Source organism: Tamandua tetradactyla, chromosome 3 (assembly GCF_023851605.1).
Source record: "Tamandua tetradactyla isolate mTamTet1 chromosome 3, mTamTet1.pri, whole genome shotgun sequence".
Taxonomy (NCBI): domain Eukaryota; kingdom Metazoa; phylum Chordata; class Mammalia; order Pilosa; family Myrmecophagidae; genus Tamandua; species Tamandua tetradactyla.
In genome coordinates, this window is record NC_135329.1 from 103,674,960 (window position 1) to 103,692,283 (window position 17,324).

At 47.0% G+C, this 17,324-nt stretch overlaps 1 protein-coding gene across 9 annotated transcripts in view; it reads left to right on the forward strand.

Moving 5' to 3' along the window:
• The window catches only part of MGAT5 (alpha-1,6-mannosylglycoprotein 6-beta-N-acetylglucosaminyltransferase), a 376,908-nt gene that overhangs the window by 351,764 nt on the left and 7,820 nt on the right, over nt 1-17,324 (forward strand). For all 9 annotated transcript variants that reach the window (XM_077153611.1, XM_077153615.1, XM_077153612.1 and 6 more), the window contains 2 exons: nt 2,868-2,942; nt 12,119-12,276. In XM_077153611.1, the coding sequence (XP_077009726.1) occupies nt 2,868-2,942; nt 12,119-12,276 (233 nt within the window). The remainder of the gene's footprint in view (nt 1-2,867; nt 2,943-12,118; nt 12,277-17,324) is intronic.

Genomic DNA, 17,324 nt, shown 5'->3' on the forward strand with positions numbered 1-17,324 from the left:
AAAGGTCTCTAGGAATCAGATCATGTACAACCTTTACCAGTCTATGACTAGGATTCTGGATTGTATTCTAAGTGTGATGGGAAGTTAAATGATGTGACCTTCTTTACATTTTAAATCATTAAGAGAGGGTCCAGTGATGTACTTAACTCAGAATCCCATGGCTGGTAGATAGAAGAGACAGGATTCAAACCTCCTAAATCTGCCACGCCTCCACTGTCAGCACCATGAAAGGTTAGGCTGAGAGTAGTCCCCTATAGGAATTGTATCCTGATGTGGTGCCTTACAGAGGTGAGGCAGGGGAAATGTTGTTACTAGAAGAGGCAGGAAATCTCCCAAGAAGAGTGGTCAAGAGAAGAAAATGGAGGAGAACATGGGAAGATAATGGAAAGCCTCCAAGCCAGCGGGAACTGCACAGTGCAGCCTGCAGGCATCCTTCCTGTGGTCTTGCCCACATGAATCAGCATCCTTTTTCCACAAGGCAGAATGACCAAGAACACCAAGAAGAACCCCTGCCTTTCCACATCTGGCCCTACTTTGCTTTCTCAGTGGCCAGATGTAGATCTAGCATTCTCCTTCATTCCATCCCTCAAAGAGGCCTTGACTTGTCCCAAAGAATTGTTCTACAGAAAAACCACTGTCCTGGCCATCCCCATCTACGAAACAGCTCCAACTTCAGAGACGTCAGTGCTCTTTATCCCCAAAGCAAGAGAGGTCTGAGAGAGTTTCAACCTGGAAGGCTCTTGCTGCTCCCCTGGCCACAGAAGGGCAACTAGTGGAGCTTACTAGCACAGAGAATTTATGAATACAACTTCCTTTTTGTTTGTTTTTTTTTAACTGCTTTTCCTTTATAGGAAAATTATTTGGTTTCATATCCTTTAAAAAGTCAACTTCTCACAAAGCAATTAATGAGTCAGCATCCCTTTGGTCAGACAAAGCTTGGTTGGTAGGAGAAGAGAGGAAGAGCTATTTTTCTGAATTTAGTACATTGAGCCTTTTGAATTAATTCTCTTCCCTTTTCTAATGGATCCCACATGCAATATGTTATAGAAAGGCTCTTGGGTTTTCAGCTTGCTTCCCACCACTAACCTGATCCATTGGTGTGGTGACAAGTTGTCACCAATGTTTACTTCACTATAGATATTCCACTTGCCCAATTAAAAGTGGACTTGAATATGCCCCATTCCCTGTTGTAGATCATTTCTTTTGTTCCTTCTTTGAGCCTTTGAGAAAATACATATCTTTTGGTCAGTTATGGAAAACTTCTGGAGTTGGCTGTTTATTGAATAAATAAATATCCCTTCAAAAGAAAAGAAGAATTTTACATTTAATGTGAAGGACTAAGTCTTGGTCATAGAGGAGCACAGTAAGTGCAAAGTCTTGAGATGAGAAGTAGCGTGTCTAGAGCACAGAAGACAGTTTTCCAAAGTACTCTGAGCTCTTCAGAATTGAGCTCTCTAGGAGTCGAGTGACCTCCCTGTTCTTGTTCTTGTGGATAGTCCAGCTGCAATACTGTGGCTCTACAGTTCAGTCCCTTTTAGCTCCATCCAGATGAGCATGAGCAGATACGGGTCAACGTGCAACTGATGTGGTGCGCCATCCAGTTGCTCATTTGAAGGTTCGTTGCAAGATTATAAAATCATGGTTGAAGAGCATTTCAAATGTAACATGTGAAAGAGTATATCCAAAAAAGGGAAGAGGATACCCTGAGACCAACTGGTAGGCTGCCTGCTTTCAGAGGGCCTCAACTCATAGATGTTTTGCCATTTTCTCCACCTTGTAGATTCAAGAGAGGCAAGTGCACACATAAGAGGGAGATAGCAAATGTGTGTCACTACCCTATTTTCTCCCAGATGAAATTTCCATTTAGTTTGGTGATGGTGTCTGGTGGCACCCCTGCGAATACAGGCCTCATGCTATTGACATAAACCCTGACACGTGTATCAAACCCACTCTTCTGCCTCATTAGGTGTTCACCATATCCACGAGATTGACTTCCCTAACCCAATAAAGTACCTTCTAGGGTTTCCCACTACCCTTAAATAAACTGGTATGGACATCTCAAGGCTTTTGTGGGAATCCAGTCAACTTCTTTCCTGGCACCGTCTCCCCTCCATGATGTGCTTTCCTATTTCTGCATCCGATATCACAGTATTTGCTCCACATGGTATGTCTTCCTCATCTGGGCCCTCCCCAGTCTAGGCTTGCTAGACTCATACTTGAAACTGTCAGTCCATCTGGACTCCCAGTGGCACTTTATCATTCTCTGTTTGGACATTATGAGCTCTTTGGGTACGTGCTAACCTCACCTATTCACACAGGCCCATGCTTTTGGCACCTTCATGTTCTTAAAGTGTTCATCGTGGGCCCTTCTCAGAGCATTGATCCTGCATTCGTTTAACAGGTGTTTATTAAGTTCCCAGGTGGGCCATGCTGTGCTTATCACTAGGATTCAAAGTGGTCCCAACAGCCATGTACCCTGACCCTTGAAACTTACCTTCCAGCAAGTGGTAACCACCCCCTTTTATTTAATGTTTATGTGTGCCAGACACTGAACTAAGCCCTTGATTGTTTTTTTCATACAGCTTCACCACATCTTAAAAGAAGTTCTTATTGGCATTTTACACGTGAGGTACCCGAGACTCAGAGGCAATGGGTAGCTGCTCAGGTTTTCACTGCTACTAAAGAGCAGAGTAAGCTTGTGAACCCAGGTTGGTTGACTTTGAGCTCTATCGTCGTAACAGACTTAACCCTTACTGGGCTGCCCAGGTGTGTTGTCACCTGAAGATTGACTGAATTAATGGAAGACTGGGAGAAAGTTGCATGTCCTCCATGTCCTGCTATTTCATGGAAGCATTCTGTTTCCACAGACTGAGCCATACATGCCATATGAATTCACATGCGAGGGGATGCTGCAGAGAATCAACGCTTTCATAGAGAAACAGGTAAGGCTCTTTACTGTGCCCTGCTTCCTGGTCCAAAAGGTTCTCAAGAACAGTTAAGAGCTTGCATGTTTATGTGGTTGTTTTCCTGCTTTGGAAGACTACAGAAGCCAGAGGATGGTGTATTGGACTTGAAAAGCCAGCACCATGTTGGTCACCCAAGGGCATCGGTCTCTCTCTAGGCAAGTATGTTCTTTATGACAGTGAGAGGTCAGTTGGAAACTTACAGTGGAAGAAACTGGTGGACCAAACTTCAGGTCTCCTGACTGTCAGAGTCTCTAACCTGCAGTGGGTGTAGAGGGGCATCACGAAGACTTGCAGAAAGTGGATAAAACACATTCTAGTCCTGTCCAGTCTTCACTTCTCACCCAAAGAAAGGCAGGGTCTAAACCCAGTGGTTTCTAAGCGTTCCCTTTAATAATAAGTGTTCAGTAATCCTAAAAATATAGGGCCCTTTAGTGGTTTTCAAAAATCTTTTAAAATAGGAGCCCTTCTCAGATGAAGCCTTACGTGAAATCTAAGTATTATATAGAACAGATAAAAGCAGAGCTTCAACCCTAAAGCAGAGGAGGCTTCTGGGAGCTCCACCACCCCCACGGCGTTTGTACACTACAGTTTGTGTTCTTAGAGGTCAAGGCCAAGAACGTAGCCGGCCATCATTTTTATAACATTTTAATTCCTTGGGCTTCAAAAAAGCAGCACACAGCTAGAAATAGACCCAGAAGCCCCGTGGGTTGGGGAATATGAACTCTTTGACCGGATTCCAGAAATAGGACCTTCCTCTTAAAGTGTAAAGCAGAGCAGCTTAGGGCGATCAAGAGATCTTAACACAATAGGGGAGAGGATGGCACAAGCTGAAAATAGAAACTGCGTCTTGAGCATGTCAGGCAGAAATTGTAGGCCCAAGATAGATTTCAGAGGAAGAGTTGGAGATTTGAGGAATCTGAAACGGGGCCGAGCAGTGTTCAACAGCCCCTGGTGCCACCATTGGAAAGAGCCAACCTCTGGCTGTTGCATCTGGGTCCTGAGTTCTCCTTAGTGGTCAGAGGGCCTACTCAGGTACCCAGGCCCCTGGGTTCCAGTCCAGCTACATGAGTTTCTGGGTGTGACTCTGGACTCAGCCCCTCTGAGTGTTTCTCAGCCACCCTCCCTCACCCTTAGTATCTTCCTCTGTATGATAAAGATATAAAAAGAACTGATGTGAGGATGACTTGGGCTACTACGTGTGAAGTGCTGAGAATAGGACCTGGCACATAGCACTTCAGGAAATGCTCAATAAATAAAACCATGTCCTATTGGTTATCTAGTATAATTAAACAATGTCACATTTTCCCATGATGCCTAAGCCTTTGAATCAGCATCTTGTTCCATCTTCCCTTGATGCCTTAGCTAAAAACGATCTGGTTACTTCGTTGTCACCGTTATCATAACCCTGACGGCCACTGACATCCAGACTTTGTGCTAAGCACTATATTAAATGCTCAGTGGAACACTGCCCCACTTAATCCTCACAGTAGTCCTATGAGATGGTGTAATAATCTCACTCGCTGGATATGGAAACTGAGACTCACAGCCAGGGATTCTAGGGAATAGAATCGACATAGGGCACTGGCTCTGTCTGAGGCCAAAGCCTGTACCCCACCCACCTCCAAACCCGGCATTGCTGGGGCCTCAGGATAGGCCAGGCATCACAGAGCCCCTTTTCCTAGCCACTTTTACCTGCAAGAGCCGCCGACCTTTCTGAAGGTATGCAGAGGAGCTGCCACGGCCTCTGTTGGCATCGGGTTTCAAGACATCCCAGTTTTTATCATCACAGGAGGCTCCCTGAGATCTAACCCAGATCCCCACTGCAGCTTCTGAAACCCCCTCTTTTCTGTCTCCTGTCCCTACTACTTCTCAGGAAAAATGATGGCTTGCCACTCATAAACAATTCTAAGATTTCCTGGGAAGCTGTTTCTTTGTTCTCTGGCTTTATGAATCCAGTCTCTGCAGCCAGTCCTTAAAGTCCACGTCCCTCTGGGTCCTGTTCTCTATAAATCTCTTGTAGGTTTCCTTTCAAACAGGAAGGCCCTGTTCCTAAAATAGACTGTGTAAAAGTGCCTGGAGCTCTGCTAGGCATAGTACCGTACAGGAACTCCTAGCTGAATCACTGAATAGATTAACGGGTTGGTGAGTGAATGAGTATGCATCCATGCATCTTGTGTGCTGGGAACCAGAAGCTCATCCTTAACTTGATGATTTTGAAGACCTGTTACTAGAATCGTCTTCTGGAAAACATGCTGATAAACTGCCCTTTTCACCACCTCTTAGATACAGACTTCTTTTGCAGTGTTCTGCAGTTCACAGAAATCTAGAGACTTCTTTTTTGTCTTTTACTGTTTTTTTTTTTTTAATTCATTGGCTTAGTAAATATTTGTCAGCTAGAGTGTACCATGTACTGTCTTGGGAGCTGGGGAGGAGGAAGTGCCCAAGGTGCAGCCAGCGACTGCCTTCACGTAGCTTCAGCTTCATGGAGAAGGTAGTCAGGTTGGCAGGCTTTGCCACCTGTGGGTTGGATCACAGGTGTTCCCACACCTAGCCTGCAGGAGGGAGGGAAAGGGGAAAAGATGGGAGAGTCTGTCCAAAGGCCTCCTGCAGGAGGTGAGCCTTGAAGGCTTACTGAGGAGATGCGAAGTTACAGATAGTTCAGCTCTGACTGAGGAGGGGTGAGGTAAGAGCTGAGGTTGGGGGAGGAGACAGATCCTGAAGAGACTCCAGGCCAAACTGAGGACTTCAGATTTCACCCTAGTACAATGCGAAGCTAAAGAAGACTTTTAACACAGGGCAAGGGGGCATTGCTGCTATCAGATTTGTGTTTCAAGGAATTTTGTTTTGGTGTACTTCTTATCAGGCATTCTCCCAATGCCATGTACGAATAATTAAAGGGACCTATTTTAAGCATAGCCCCAGCTTCTAGAGAGTCTGCTGAACCCCAGAATGTTCCTCCAAGGCCTGTGGGGAGCCCCCATTAATTGAAAAGTTGGATCTTCTACTTCTGACTATTAGCTCCAAGCCCCTGTATTTTAGTGCTTGGGATGTTCATTACTTTTGCGGTGTAGAAGAATATCTTCAAAGAGCAACCAGCATAGAGAAAGGGGTGTTTCTGGTGTGAGCAGGGAAGTCACAAGCTCTGAAGGAGGTGGCAGCATCTCAGGATTCCTTTACTTTGAACTGCAGACATACTGTAGCTCTAATTGGGCTCATACCTGCCTTCAGAGTTCTCTGTGTCATCTGCCAGGGGAACAAGCAAGCTTTTACCCCAGAAACCTTTCAAGGGTGTCCATCACCACTCGCCCAAGGCAGCAGAGGCTACAGGAAGCCAACTGACAGCAGTCGAGAAAGCCCCAGGCTTACGTGTACATCAGAGCAGCTGGCATCAGGAAACCTACCCCTTAACCAGCCAACCTGGGGCCAGGCATCCAATGGGAAAGGATCCTGGCTTTGGCCAAATCACTTGCTCTTTCTCTTTCTGCATCCTTCCCCTTCCCTTTTACTCTACTAAAGTTTTGCCACTGATGGCACTGTATTTTCAAAATGGTTATCTAAAATAGGCCGTCTCTAGCGGCCCCAGAGTCAGTGCCAAGGTGAAAATCCCTTGTCTTCTAACACCCAGAGCATTTTGACTCCCTGACCTTAGTGTGCCCCACCCAGCCTTAAGATTCTCATGCACTTCGTATGGAGAACTGTGCTAATTGTCCAGGCCAGAGAATATATCAAGTTCTTTTGAAGAAATGATAACATTTAGATTGATTTCTGAAAATGATATCTGTGTTCTTATCACCCTATCCTCTGCTTTGAGCAAAGACCCTGAAAATATGCAGGCTGGTCACCATGATGCTGTTTTGCAAAGAGCTATGTAGTTGATGTAAGATAAGGAGGCGAAAGAAGAGTTAATTTCCAGAGCTCTTGTAGACTCAGATGAAGCTCCTGAGGCCTCTGACTCATCCCAGCTCCCTGGGGGGTGTTCTAGATGCATGAATGAGCCTGTCTGTGAACCTGCATAGGAGTGGGGAGTGGTAGGGAGTGGTGGAGCTGGCAGAGGTTGTAAGAAAAGAGGAAAAGGAATTGAAAGGGAGAAGGCTGGCACCGGCTTGGGGAATGTTTGCTCTGGAGAAATCAAAGGCTGCTGCTTCCCTTGCCACCTGCGACCTCAGCCAGATGGGTGGGGGGGATTAGGCCCTGGACCTGAAGTCCACACTGCCTGTGTCCATGTCCCCACCACCTCCATCGTCTCCGTGACCTTGGGCAGGTGGCCTAGCCTCTCTGTGTTATTTCTTCCTCCGTGAAATGGGGGTGATGGCACCTACCCGAAGGGGTGGGGAGGAAACAACAGGATCTCTGGAGAGTTCTCTTACCTCCCTGAAGGGAGGGCCTGATGGCAGGTAGTAGGTGCTCTGAAAGCCTTAGCTATGAGCTGCTACTGCAGAAACTAACCACGATATGTTGCTATACAACCTCATTGAGGCATGTTGGACATACCATAAAATTTACCCAAGTGGGGGTGTAATTCATTATCTTTTTTAGTAAATGTGCAACCTCTCCCACAATCTGCTTTTACACCTTCACTCCCCCAAAAAGTTCACTTGTGTCTCTTTGCAGTCAACCTTTGCTCCATTCACCAACCCCAGGAAACCACTCATCTACTTTCTGTCTGTCTAAATTTCCTTTCTCTGGAGATTTCTGGCTTCTTTCACTTAGCACAGTGTTTTCAAGATTCATCGAGGTTGTAGCATGTATCAGTACGTCTCTCCTCTTTATTGCTGACCTGTGTTCCGTAGTATGGATGTACCACAATTTGTTTATACATTCTCCGGTTGATGGACATTTGGGTTGTTTGCATTTGGGACTTTTATGAATAATGCTGCTGGGCACACCTGCATGTATCCGTTTGCATTTCTCTTGGATAAGCTCCTGGGAATGGAAGAGTAGGTAGGTAATGATTAAACCCCAGACCTGGAGCCACACAACTGCTCGTTCAAGAGTGAGCTTGTTGGCTGAGTGGGTTTGAGCATGTAGAGGTCATCCACGGATTGTCCTTCTGTCCCTATTTCACAGCCACCTTCCCTGTTGCCATTCTGGAAACACAAATTCACACCCACTGCTGGGAAACAGCCCAGGCGCTGTCTGCTTCCTGTTGAGGGGGCTGCACAGGCTGAAAATTGTAGGTATAACCAGGCAGCTGAAGTGTGTTTCATTCAGTCAGTCAGCTATGGCATAGACTCAAATGCATTCCCTCCCTCTTAAGTAGCTGGTCGAACTTGGTACAAACCCATTTTTATGACCAGGGAACTCCCCATTTTCTTTGTTTGTTTGGTTTGTTTGCAAATTCCTGGCCTTACTTCCTCTTGATCCTGTCTTCAGACCTGAATCTAAACCTGTCATCTTTTTCCAAACGATGTAAGTCTCCACAGAAATCCACTTGCGCCTAATGCACCGTGGTCTTAGTAACGCTATTAAAACTTTGGCCAGCAGTGGGTAAAGTGAGGGTTTCATGGAAAAGAGCCTATCATTCATCAGTTAGCATTGTCTTACTGCTCTTCTCTATCGGCTTCTTTACTTTAGTCCCTTCTTCCTACCTTGCATACCCGGCTGAGAGGACAAGTCAGCTCCTCTACCTAGTGCTTCTCTCATAGGGAGCACTCCCCTCCAGCCCCCGTGTTCTCTGACCCTTGGGGTATTTTTGTAATAAGGTCTTCTCCTTGCTGTTTCTTAGCCTTCATTACTAAGGCATCATCTCACCTCTTCTTCGTAGAGGCTCATGTTTGCTTTTATTCAGAACATTGCCTGTTCTAATTAATTTGTTGATTAATAAACCTTTCTTACAACAGCGAGTGCATAGAAATTTCAGAATAGTGAAGTAAATCTAGGGAAAATGGTAACTGGTTGAAATAATTGTTGGAGAGGTACACAGATGTTCTGTGTTCTAAATGGGCTTGTTAACCAGATTGGAAATTACTTTTTCTTCCTCATTCTTGCTGCATCACTGAATTGGAATGCCCTTCTTTTCTACTTTCTGCTGCTGAGTGAGCCCTATGATACCAAAACCATTCATTCAGTTCAATTAACAGCTCTTTTGAACACCAGTTACCTGCAAAGCATTAATTCCTATTCAGCCTAGAAGTCTTCTCTGATTGCCACCCTCCATAGCGTTAATCATTTCCTCCCTCTAAGTGGCCTCTGTATGTTGCTTGGACTTCTGTTTTGTGTTGTTCCATTTTTTTTTTTCTTTCTTAAATGTCTGCCTTCCTAACTAGACTGCCTGAACCTGTTAGCTCAGGGACTGTCTTTTGCATATTCTGATTTCCAACCCTCAGCTCAAGGCCTTAATAGTCATTTGCAAGTTTTGAATGAATGAGCAAGAAGGAACTTTCGAAGCCAACATATGATATGCACTTTTCATGGAGGTTTGCTGAACAGAGGGTCAAGTCTGAGTCTATCATTTCCCACTGGATGTTACAGTAACTTCCTGACTGCCTTCCTGTTTCCACTTTTGCCCCTGAAGTCTATTTGCAACACAACAGATCCTTCCCCTCTTCTACCCAGAACTCTCCAGTGCTTTCCATCCCACTTTGAGGAAAAGGTTGAACATTTACGTTGGCCCAAGAGCCCTCTGTGCCCTGAGCCCTGAGCCCTCCTACCTCAACACACACACACCCTGCTCTGCCCGGTACCTGTTTGGCACTCGCCTTTCTCAGAGCCTTTGGTCTAGGTTTTCTCTCTGACTGGCCGTTTCTTTGAGAAATTTGCATCGCTTGCTTCTTGTCTTTCTGGAATCTTCTCTGGCACCCTGTTTCAAAGTGAATCCACCCCAGTAGCCTTGATTTTAATATATGCATTAATTTCCTGGAGCTGCTGTAACAAAGCTCCACAGACCAAACAGTCGTAAAGAGTAGGGTTCAGTTCTGCAGTGTGAAATCCAGGTGACAGCAGCCTCCCTGGAAAGCCCCTGGGAGAGGATCCATCCTTGCCTCTTCCAGCATCCGGGAGCCCCAGACATTCCTTGGCTTATGTGGCAGCATCATTCCAGTCTCTGCCCCCATCTTCACTTCTTCTCCCTGTGTGTCTGTGTCTCTGTCCAAATTCCCCCCTTCCTAGAAAGACACATGTCCTGTTGGACTTTAGGGGCCCACCCTAATTCTCCATGACCTCACCTTAATTTGGTTACAGCTGCTATTTACCAAGAAATAGCAGTTTAAGCTGCAAGGCAACAAAGGCATTTATTTTGGGTCTTAGAATTGCAATTTGGGGGGCACCAGTTCAGGTGACAATCCCAATCATGCTCTGTCGTGGCATTTCCAGGCAAGGGTTTTTAAAGGAAAAGAAGATTAGACAAGGTGTTTGTGGTTGGGGGTATTTGGGGTACTCTAATTGTTCTTTAGGTTATATAGCTGAGTTCTGTATCTTGTGGTTTGTGTATGGTTTCTCATGTTCTCAGGCTTTTGAGGAATACTCATCCTTGATGCTTTGTGTCCTTTGACATTTTATGATATCTGGCTGAGAACTATACACAAGTAATTTCCAGAATGACCGCTCAGCTCCATTTTAAATCTCTCAGCCATAGTGACTTTATTTTGTTTTATTTCTTTTAACACTGCAAAGATCCAGTTTCCAAATAAGGTCACCTTCACAAGTCTCCAGGGTTCTTCCATGTTGTAGCATGTACCGGAAGTTCATTCCTTTTTATGGCTGATAATATTACATTGTGTATAGGCACCACATTTTGTTTAGCCAGTCATCTGTTGATGGACACTTGGCTTGCTTCCACCTTTTGGTTATTGTGCATAATGCTGCTATGAACATCGGTGCACAAGTTTCCATTTCCCCCTCTGTCCTGGGAATGCCTGGCCCTGTCCCATTCTCCCTCACCTTCCCCTGCAGTGGGGGCCATGCTATGTCACGTCTCATCACACCTTGCTCAGACAGCTTCTCCAGGTGGAGCACTGCAATCTTTAAACACCATGTTGGATTATATCAGATACACCCACGGACTCCTTTGTGTTATCCATCACCTCCCAAAGTCCAAATCCTGCCATTGACTTTGAACTAGTAAAGCAGGAAAAAATAGTGCCACTGGTTACATTAGTGCTCGTGAAACAGTGTCACATTAGGTAACTGCCAAACTAGGTAGGGACTTAAAATGTCTTTGCAGTAAAATAAAGTGTCAATGGCTGAGAGATTCCAAACAGAGTCCAGAGGTTATCCTGGAGGTTATTCTTAGGCATTAAATAGATATCACCTTGTGAGTCAAGATGTAATGGAGAGGCTGGAGGGAACTGCCTGAAAAGGTAGAGCTGTGTTCCAGTAGCCTTGTTTCTTGGTGATTGTAGAATGACATAGCTTTCACTATGTGACTGTGTGATTGTAAAAACCTTGTGTCTGATGCTCCTTTTATCTACCTTGTCAACAGATGAGTAGAACATATGGAATAAAAATAAATAATAGGGAACAAATGTTCAAATAAATTTAGATTGAAATGCTAGTGATCAGTGAAAGGGAGGGGTAAGGGGTATGGTATGTATGAATTTTTTCTGTTTTATTTTTATTTCTTTTTCTGAATAGATGCAAATGTTCCAAGAAATGATCATGACGATGAATATGCAACTATGTGATGATATTGTGAATGACTGATTATATATGTAGAACAGAATGATCATAAGTTAAGAATCTTTGTGTCTGTCTGTTGTTATGTTTTTTAAAAAATGTAAAAATTAATAAAAAATTAAAAATAAAACTGGTTTTATAGTTAGAGGGAGAAAACCAGAACAGCTGGTGAAGAGTCCAAGGCCGAGGCTTTGAATAGCTGGACTGCATAATTGTTGAGGATGCTGACGCTGTCTCCCCGCTACCCCCTTTTAATCGACAAACACAGTGCCTGCACATTTCATGGACCACCCCTCATCCTCAAGTCTTTGGTTGGAGCTACTGTTTTTGTCCACACTTTGTGGTTGAGGAAACCCGTGGCTAAAGGGTCAGATACTGGCCCAATGGTGGGATCTCTCTGAGCGTGACTCCCACTCAACCTGTGTGCCTCCGAGCTCTTCCCCAGTGCGGTCCCTCCCTTGGTCGTAATTTTCTGAGGAGGCAGGGGACCCCCAGCCGCCTCCTTGATTCCCGGGCTGATGGCTTTGTCCCTCCCCTAGGACTTCTGCCACGGGCAGGTGATGTGGCCGCCCCTCAGCGCCCTGCAGGTGAAGGTGGCCGAGCCCGGGAAGAGCTGCAAGCAGGTGTGCCAGGAGAACCAGCTCATCTGCGAGCCGTCTTTCTTCCAGCACCTCAACAAGGACAGCGACGTGCTGAAGTAAGTGCCCGGGGGGCTGAGGCAGGTGGCCTCCGCAGACTCTCTCTTTCCTTCTCTCCTTCTGGGTGTTGGCTGGGTTGAGAGGTACAGGGTTCAGGCTCCCAGGCTTGCAGGCTTCAAGGAAAGGATATGGGACAAGAAGCAAGTCCTAGTGGTCTTTATTGTTAGGAAGGATGAGGTCAGTCTGCATGGTGATATGTTCAGATTTAGAATGGGGTTTATTTATTTGCATAAATGATACTTTGTCTGGGCTTGAGGATCGTGAGAGCCGTTTGGTTTGCTAACGTTGCACTTAAAAACCGGGAGCCATGGTGGCACAGAGCAGCAACCAGTTCCCAGATGGTCCCAGCAGAGTCTATCAGTGCAGGGACTGGGTGGCAGCCTGCAACCCTAAGTGGGAAAGGGGCAAGGACTATGGGCAGGGAGCTGGCACACAACTGCCCACTCCCTATTCCATGGGCCACCTTCCATTCCTGCAGCCACATCCCCTTTTGCACTTGTTAGCTCTATTCTCATTCATTTCCCTTTGGCGCTGGCATCTCAAGTTTGGCATTTGCAATTCCCAAATGTCTGGGGTGGCTTCTGGTCTCCAACTCATGAACCCCCCCTATCAACACTAAATCTTTTCTCTCAATTCTTTTTCACACCAACCCTGGTTCTCATACGGCTTAATCATTATGCCTTTACCCTATCACCAGCCCCTGCCAAATACTGGGCGTTAGGTGTTTCCCCCCAGGAGTTCTGCCTATAAATAATGACACTGCACTCTAGATGTACAAGCCACGCTCATGCTGTTTCAGGAATGGGATGGACTCAGGGCATGTGGTTTGCCCATCCCTTGTTCTGGCTTCACTTCCTCATTAGAGCTGTTGGCTGCTGGGGCATCTGTGTAGTGGCCTCATCTGGCCTGGCCTCACCCATAAATCTCACTGTTCTCCATTGTGGCATAAAACCTTCTCTGTAGAGAGCTAGTGTCCTCTAGTATCTCACTTGCAGGGAAGACCTCCTGAGTTAAGGGTGTAGGGTGTGCTGTCTCTTCCTGTTCTTTTAACCTGAAGACCAGGCTGAGAGGTTGCCTTGATTCCACCCCGAAAATAAAAGCACAGATCAGGAGAGATCATGCAGGGCAGGGCCCTGCTCTGCGGTCACTGAGCTTTGGTAAGCAGGGTGGGGGTCTGATTTTCACAGAATGCCTGTAACGGTGCTAGAAGTTTCCATTTCCACAGCACAGATCCTAACATTCTGACATTCCAGGGCAGGCTTCCCACGGGCCCCTGTTGCAGATATTTTCCACAGCAGAGTGGCTTTTTGAGAACCCCGAGTATCCCTGTGTTCGAATCAAAAGTCCAGATACAGAGCAGGGACCGGCTTCTGCCCACCTCTGGAAGAAGATTCACGAGAAGCCACCTCTTAGAGCAGCTTCCTTCCTGGCCCGCCAGGAGCCCAGGGCTCTTGGTCTGTGTCTTCATTTCCTAGGGCTGCCGTAGCAAAGGACCACAGACAAGCAGCTTAGAACAAATTGTATGGTCTCTCAGTGCTGGAGCCTGGAAGTCCAAAATCAAGAGTCCGGCAGGGCCATGCTCCCTCTGAGACCAGTAGGGAGAACCCTTCTGTTGTAGTTTGCTAGCTGCCGGAATGTAACGTACCAGAAACAGAATGGCTTTTAAAAGGGGGAATTTAATATGTTGCTAGTTCTAAGGCTGAGAAAATGTCCCAATTAAAGCAAGACTGTAAAAATGTCCAAATTAAGGCATCCAGGGAAAGATCCCTTGGTTCAAGAAGGCCAGTGAAGTTCAGGGTTTCTCTCTCAACTGGAAAGGCACCTGGCAAACATGGCCGCATCTGCTAGCTTCCTCTCCAGGCTTCTTCCTTCATGAAGCTCTCGCATAGGCATTCTCCTCCATCTCCAAAGGTTGCTGGCTGGTGAGCTCTGTAGTTCTCATGTATCTGCTGCCCTCATCATTCTCCAGCTTTCTCCAAAATGCTTCCTCTTTTAAAGGATTATAATAAACTAATCAAGACCCACCTGGAATGGGTGGAGTCACATCTCCCTCTATTCAAAAGTTAATACCCACAATTGGGTGAGTCACATCTCCATGGAGATAACCTAATCAACCTTCCAACCTACACTACTGAATAGGGATCAGAAGAAATGGCTGCTCCCACGAGACTGATTAGGATTAAAACATGGCTTTTTAGGGCACATGAATCCTTTCGAACTGGCACACCTTCCATGCCTTTTCTTGGCTCTTGGTGTTTGCAGCCATCCTCAGTGCCCCCTTGGCTGTGGGTCCTTCGCTTCAGTCTCTGCCTCCCTCGTCACATGGCACTCCCCTGTATCCCCTTCTCCTGATCGTATGGATCGGCTCCCACCCTACTCCAGGTTGGCCTCATCTTAACTAATCACATCTTCAGAAATCCATTTCCCAATAAGGTGACATTCACAGGACGAGGGTTAGGAGTTGAGCATGTCTTTTTCGGGGTGCTGCAGTTCAACCCGTAACACCCAGTTAACAGTGAGCAGGGCCCTGCACGGCCAGCCCATCTCCAGGGGATGTGTAGATCCAGCTGGGGGCAGGAGGGGGGCTGGAATCTGGGTGAGTGGGAGGTTCCCCCATCCCATCAGTTTCTTTATCTGTAAAGTGGGATATCCTAGATGATGATGAGATGTAGTGCAGCTAAAGACAAATGAGAGTGGCTCCCTCTTCAGAAAGCCTTGGGCGGTGTGGCAGGCCCAGCCTCCCAGCCACCCAGTGAGTCTGCAAAGCCATTCCCTTTTCCTAGCCTTCCCCTCTAACTCTGGGCATCTGTAGACCCCACAGGACAGAACGACTTAGGGTGGGCTGTGCCCGCTTCCCAACATGGGTGTGTGTGCTTTCTTTCTTACAAGGAGGCTGGAATGAATGCTAATTTTGCAATAAAGCTGTCTGAAATTAATTCTCTGCGCATAAGAGCCCTACTGAATAACTTGTTCATGCGTTTGTAAATACTGATAACCTCGTAAAGCCCCAGCTATCTGGCAGTCTCTTAAGCACTTCCTCAGTATGGTGGTAATCCTGGCCAATTAGCAGTTGCCTACAAGCTGGCACTGCTTTCTCTGCTCTGACTTGGGGCCTGGTTCTGAGCCAAGCAGGGGCTCCTTTCAGCCTTGGGTGTCTACAACCTTTAAGAACCACCTGTCTCACAGTATAGCATGAATTCAGTGTACAACATAAAACAAGTCCTTTATGAGCATCCTGCGCTGTCTTACTGAGTCAGCGAGTCAGACAACCAGTTCTTGAGCTCCTCTGCTCTCAGGCCACAGTGCAGAGCACCTTGGAGGGTACAGCAGCCCCCCATCCACGAAGCACACATCCTGTAGGCATGACCTGTCCTCTGCCTACCCACACAGGACCAGGGGCACTAGAAGGCAAAGGGACCCTGGGAACAACCAGAGCCCATCCCGTGGGGCTCAGTGGGGGAGCCTCAGCTCAGTGAATGGGAACCCATGCTGATGCATCCACCAGCTTTTAATTTTGCCACATCTTGAAGCTGAATCTTGCAAAACTTTGAAATATTGGAATGTGCGGGTCTCTCGTTGAAATGGGGAATTCAAAACTGTGGCTCCGAGAGCCTTAGAGTCTGAGGGGAGAGAGATTTGCCTGACAGAGCTTTGGTGAACTGGGCAGATCCTGAATTGGAACAGAGGAGGGTGGAGGCAAGAAGGCCCTGCCATGGTGGAGTAAAAGCAGCAGGTGGTGGGACCCTGCTTCCTTCCCATCCCCATAGGGCACAGGTGTGGGAATGGGGGGCTCTGCTCTCACTCTTACTGCCTGGGGTTCTCAGCCCACCCTGGCAGGTCCCCAGACTGACAGCCATGATGCAGGCGAGGATGTAGGCAGACAGGGCAAGGGTAGATGGAGAGGGGAGCTATTTTTTTTAATTACTGTAAAATGCGAACTGTGTACACCAGAAACCCCAAATCCCATCCTCTAAGAAAAGCTGTTTTGGCGAGCCAGAGAGATCTGTCAGGGCCAGCAGAAGGTGTTCCCAAGAGAGTGTGTGGGAGCGTGTATGTTGAGTGTCTGTGCATGTATATATGGGTGGGTGTGAGTGTGCAAGTGTGTGTGCATTTGGGAGTATAAGGTAGTATATGCATGAGCGGTGTGAGTGTGGGTGAGTACGTGTGTGTGTGCATGTGCACAACGGCCGTCACAGAGACCCAAAGGCAGAAGCAGAGCTGTGAAAAGCCAGGGGTGCCGGAGGAAACAAGGGCTCCAACCTTTAGATGCTTTCAGGCTTTACCTCTTGGGTGACTTTTGCATCCTTGAAGCACAGCTGGTGGCGTAGCCTTCACACCTGCCTGGAGCTTCATGGCAGGTATCTGCATCCTCAGAAAAGGGAGCAGTCCCTGGGGCCTGGAAGGAGCTCAGGCCAGGGCATCGGGTGGTGGTGGCATATGTGCCCGCCACTCCCGACCTATCAAAACTTCATGGAATTGTACCATCTCACCTGTGATTCCTGGAAGTATCCGCCACCTGGTATGCTCTCTGGTGCTCTTTGTCCAGAGTCCCTGGGCAGGTGCTGTCTGCTGCAACAGCTGCCCTCACAGACCCACACATGCCGGCAGTGCCAAAAAGGAGGCCATCCTGAGTCCAAGCCCAGGAGGCCCGGGGGGAGCAGTAGGAGTTTTTCTGGGTTTTCTCAGCTTCTAGCAATCACCCCTCTCTTTGCTGTGAGGTCCAAGACTAGCTGTGAAGAAGTCTACACTCACGTTTAGCAGTGTACAGGCAGGTGGTATGAGCTGAGGTATAACAGCTGCTATAACAGGCCTAAATAAAAAGACCACATAAGAATAAATCTGCATCCCAAATACACAATCTGTAGGTAGGCTCGACTCATCAGTCAAAATTGAGCTCTGAATGTCCCCCTGTCTCCAGGTTGGCCTGTGAACCACCAGGGTCCCCCAATCCCTGACTCGCTTTTTTCCTTGTAGGAAATCTGCAAATCCCCACTTCCACCCGTCTCCCTTCCTGGCCCATGACCTTAACCCCTGACCCTACCCTCTC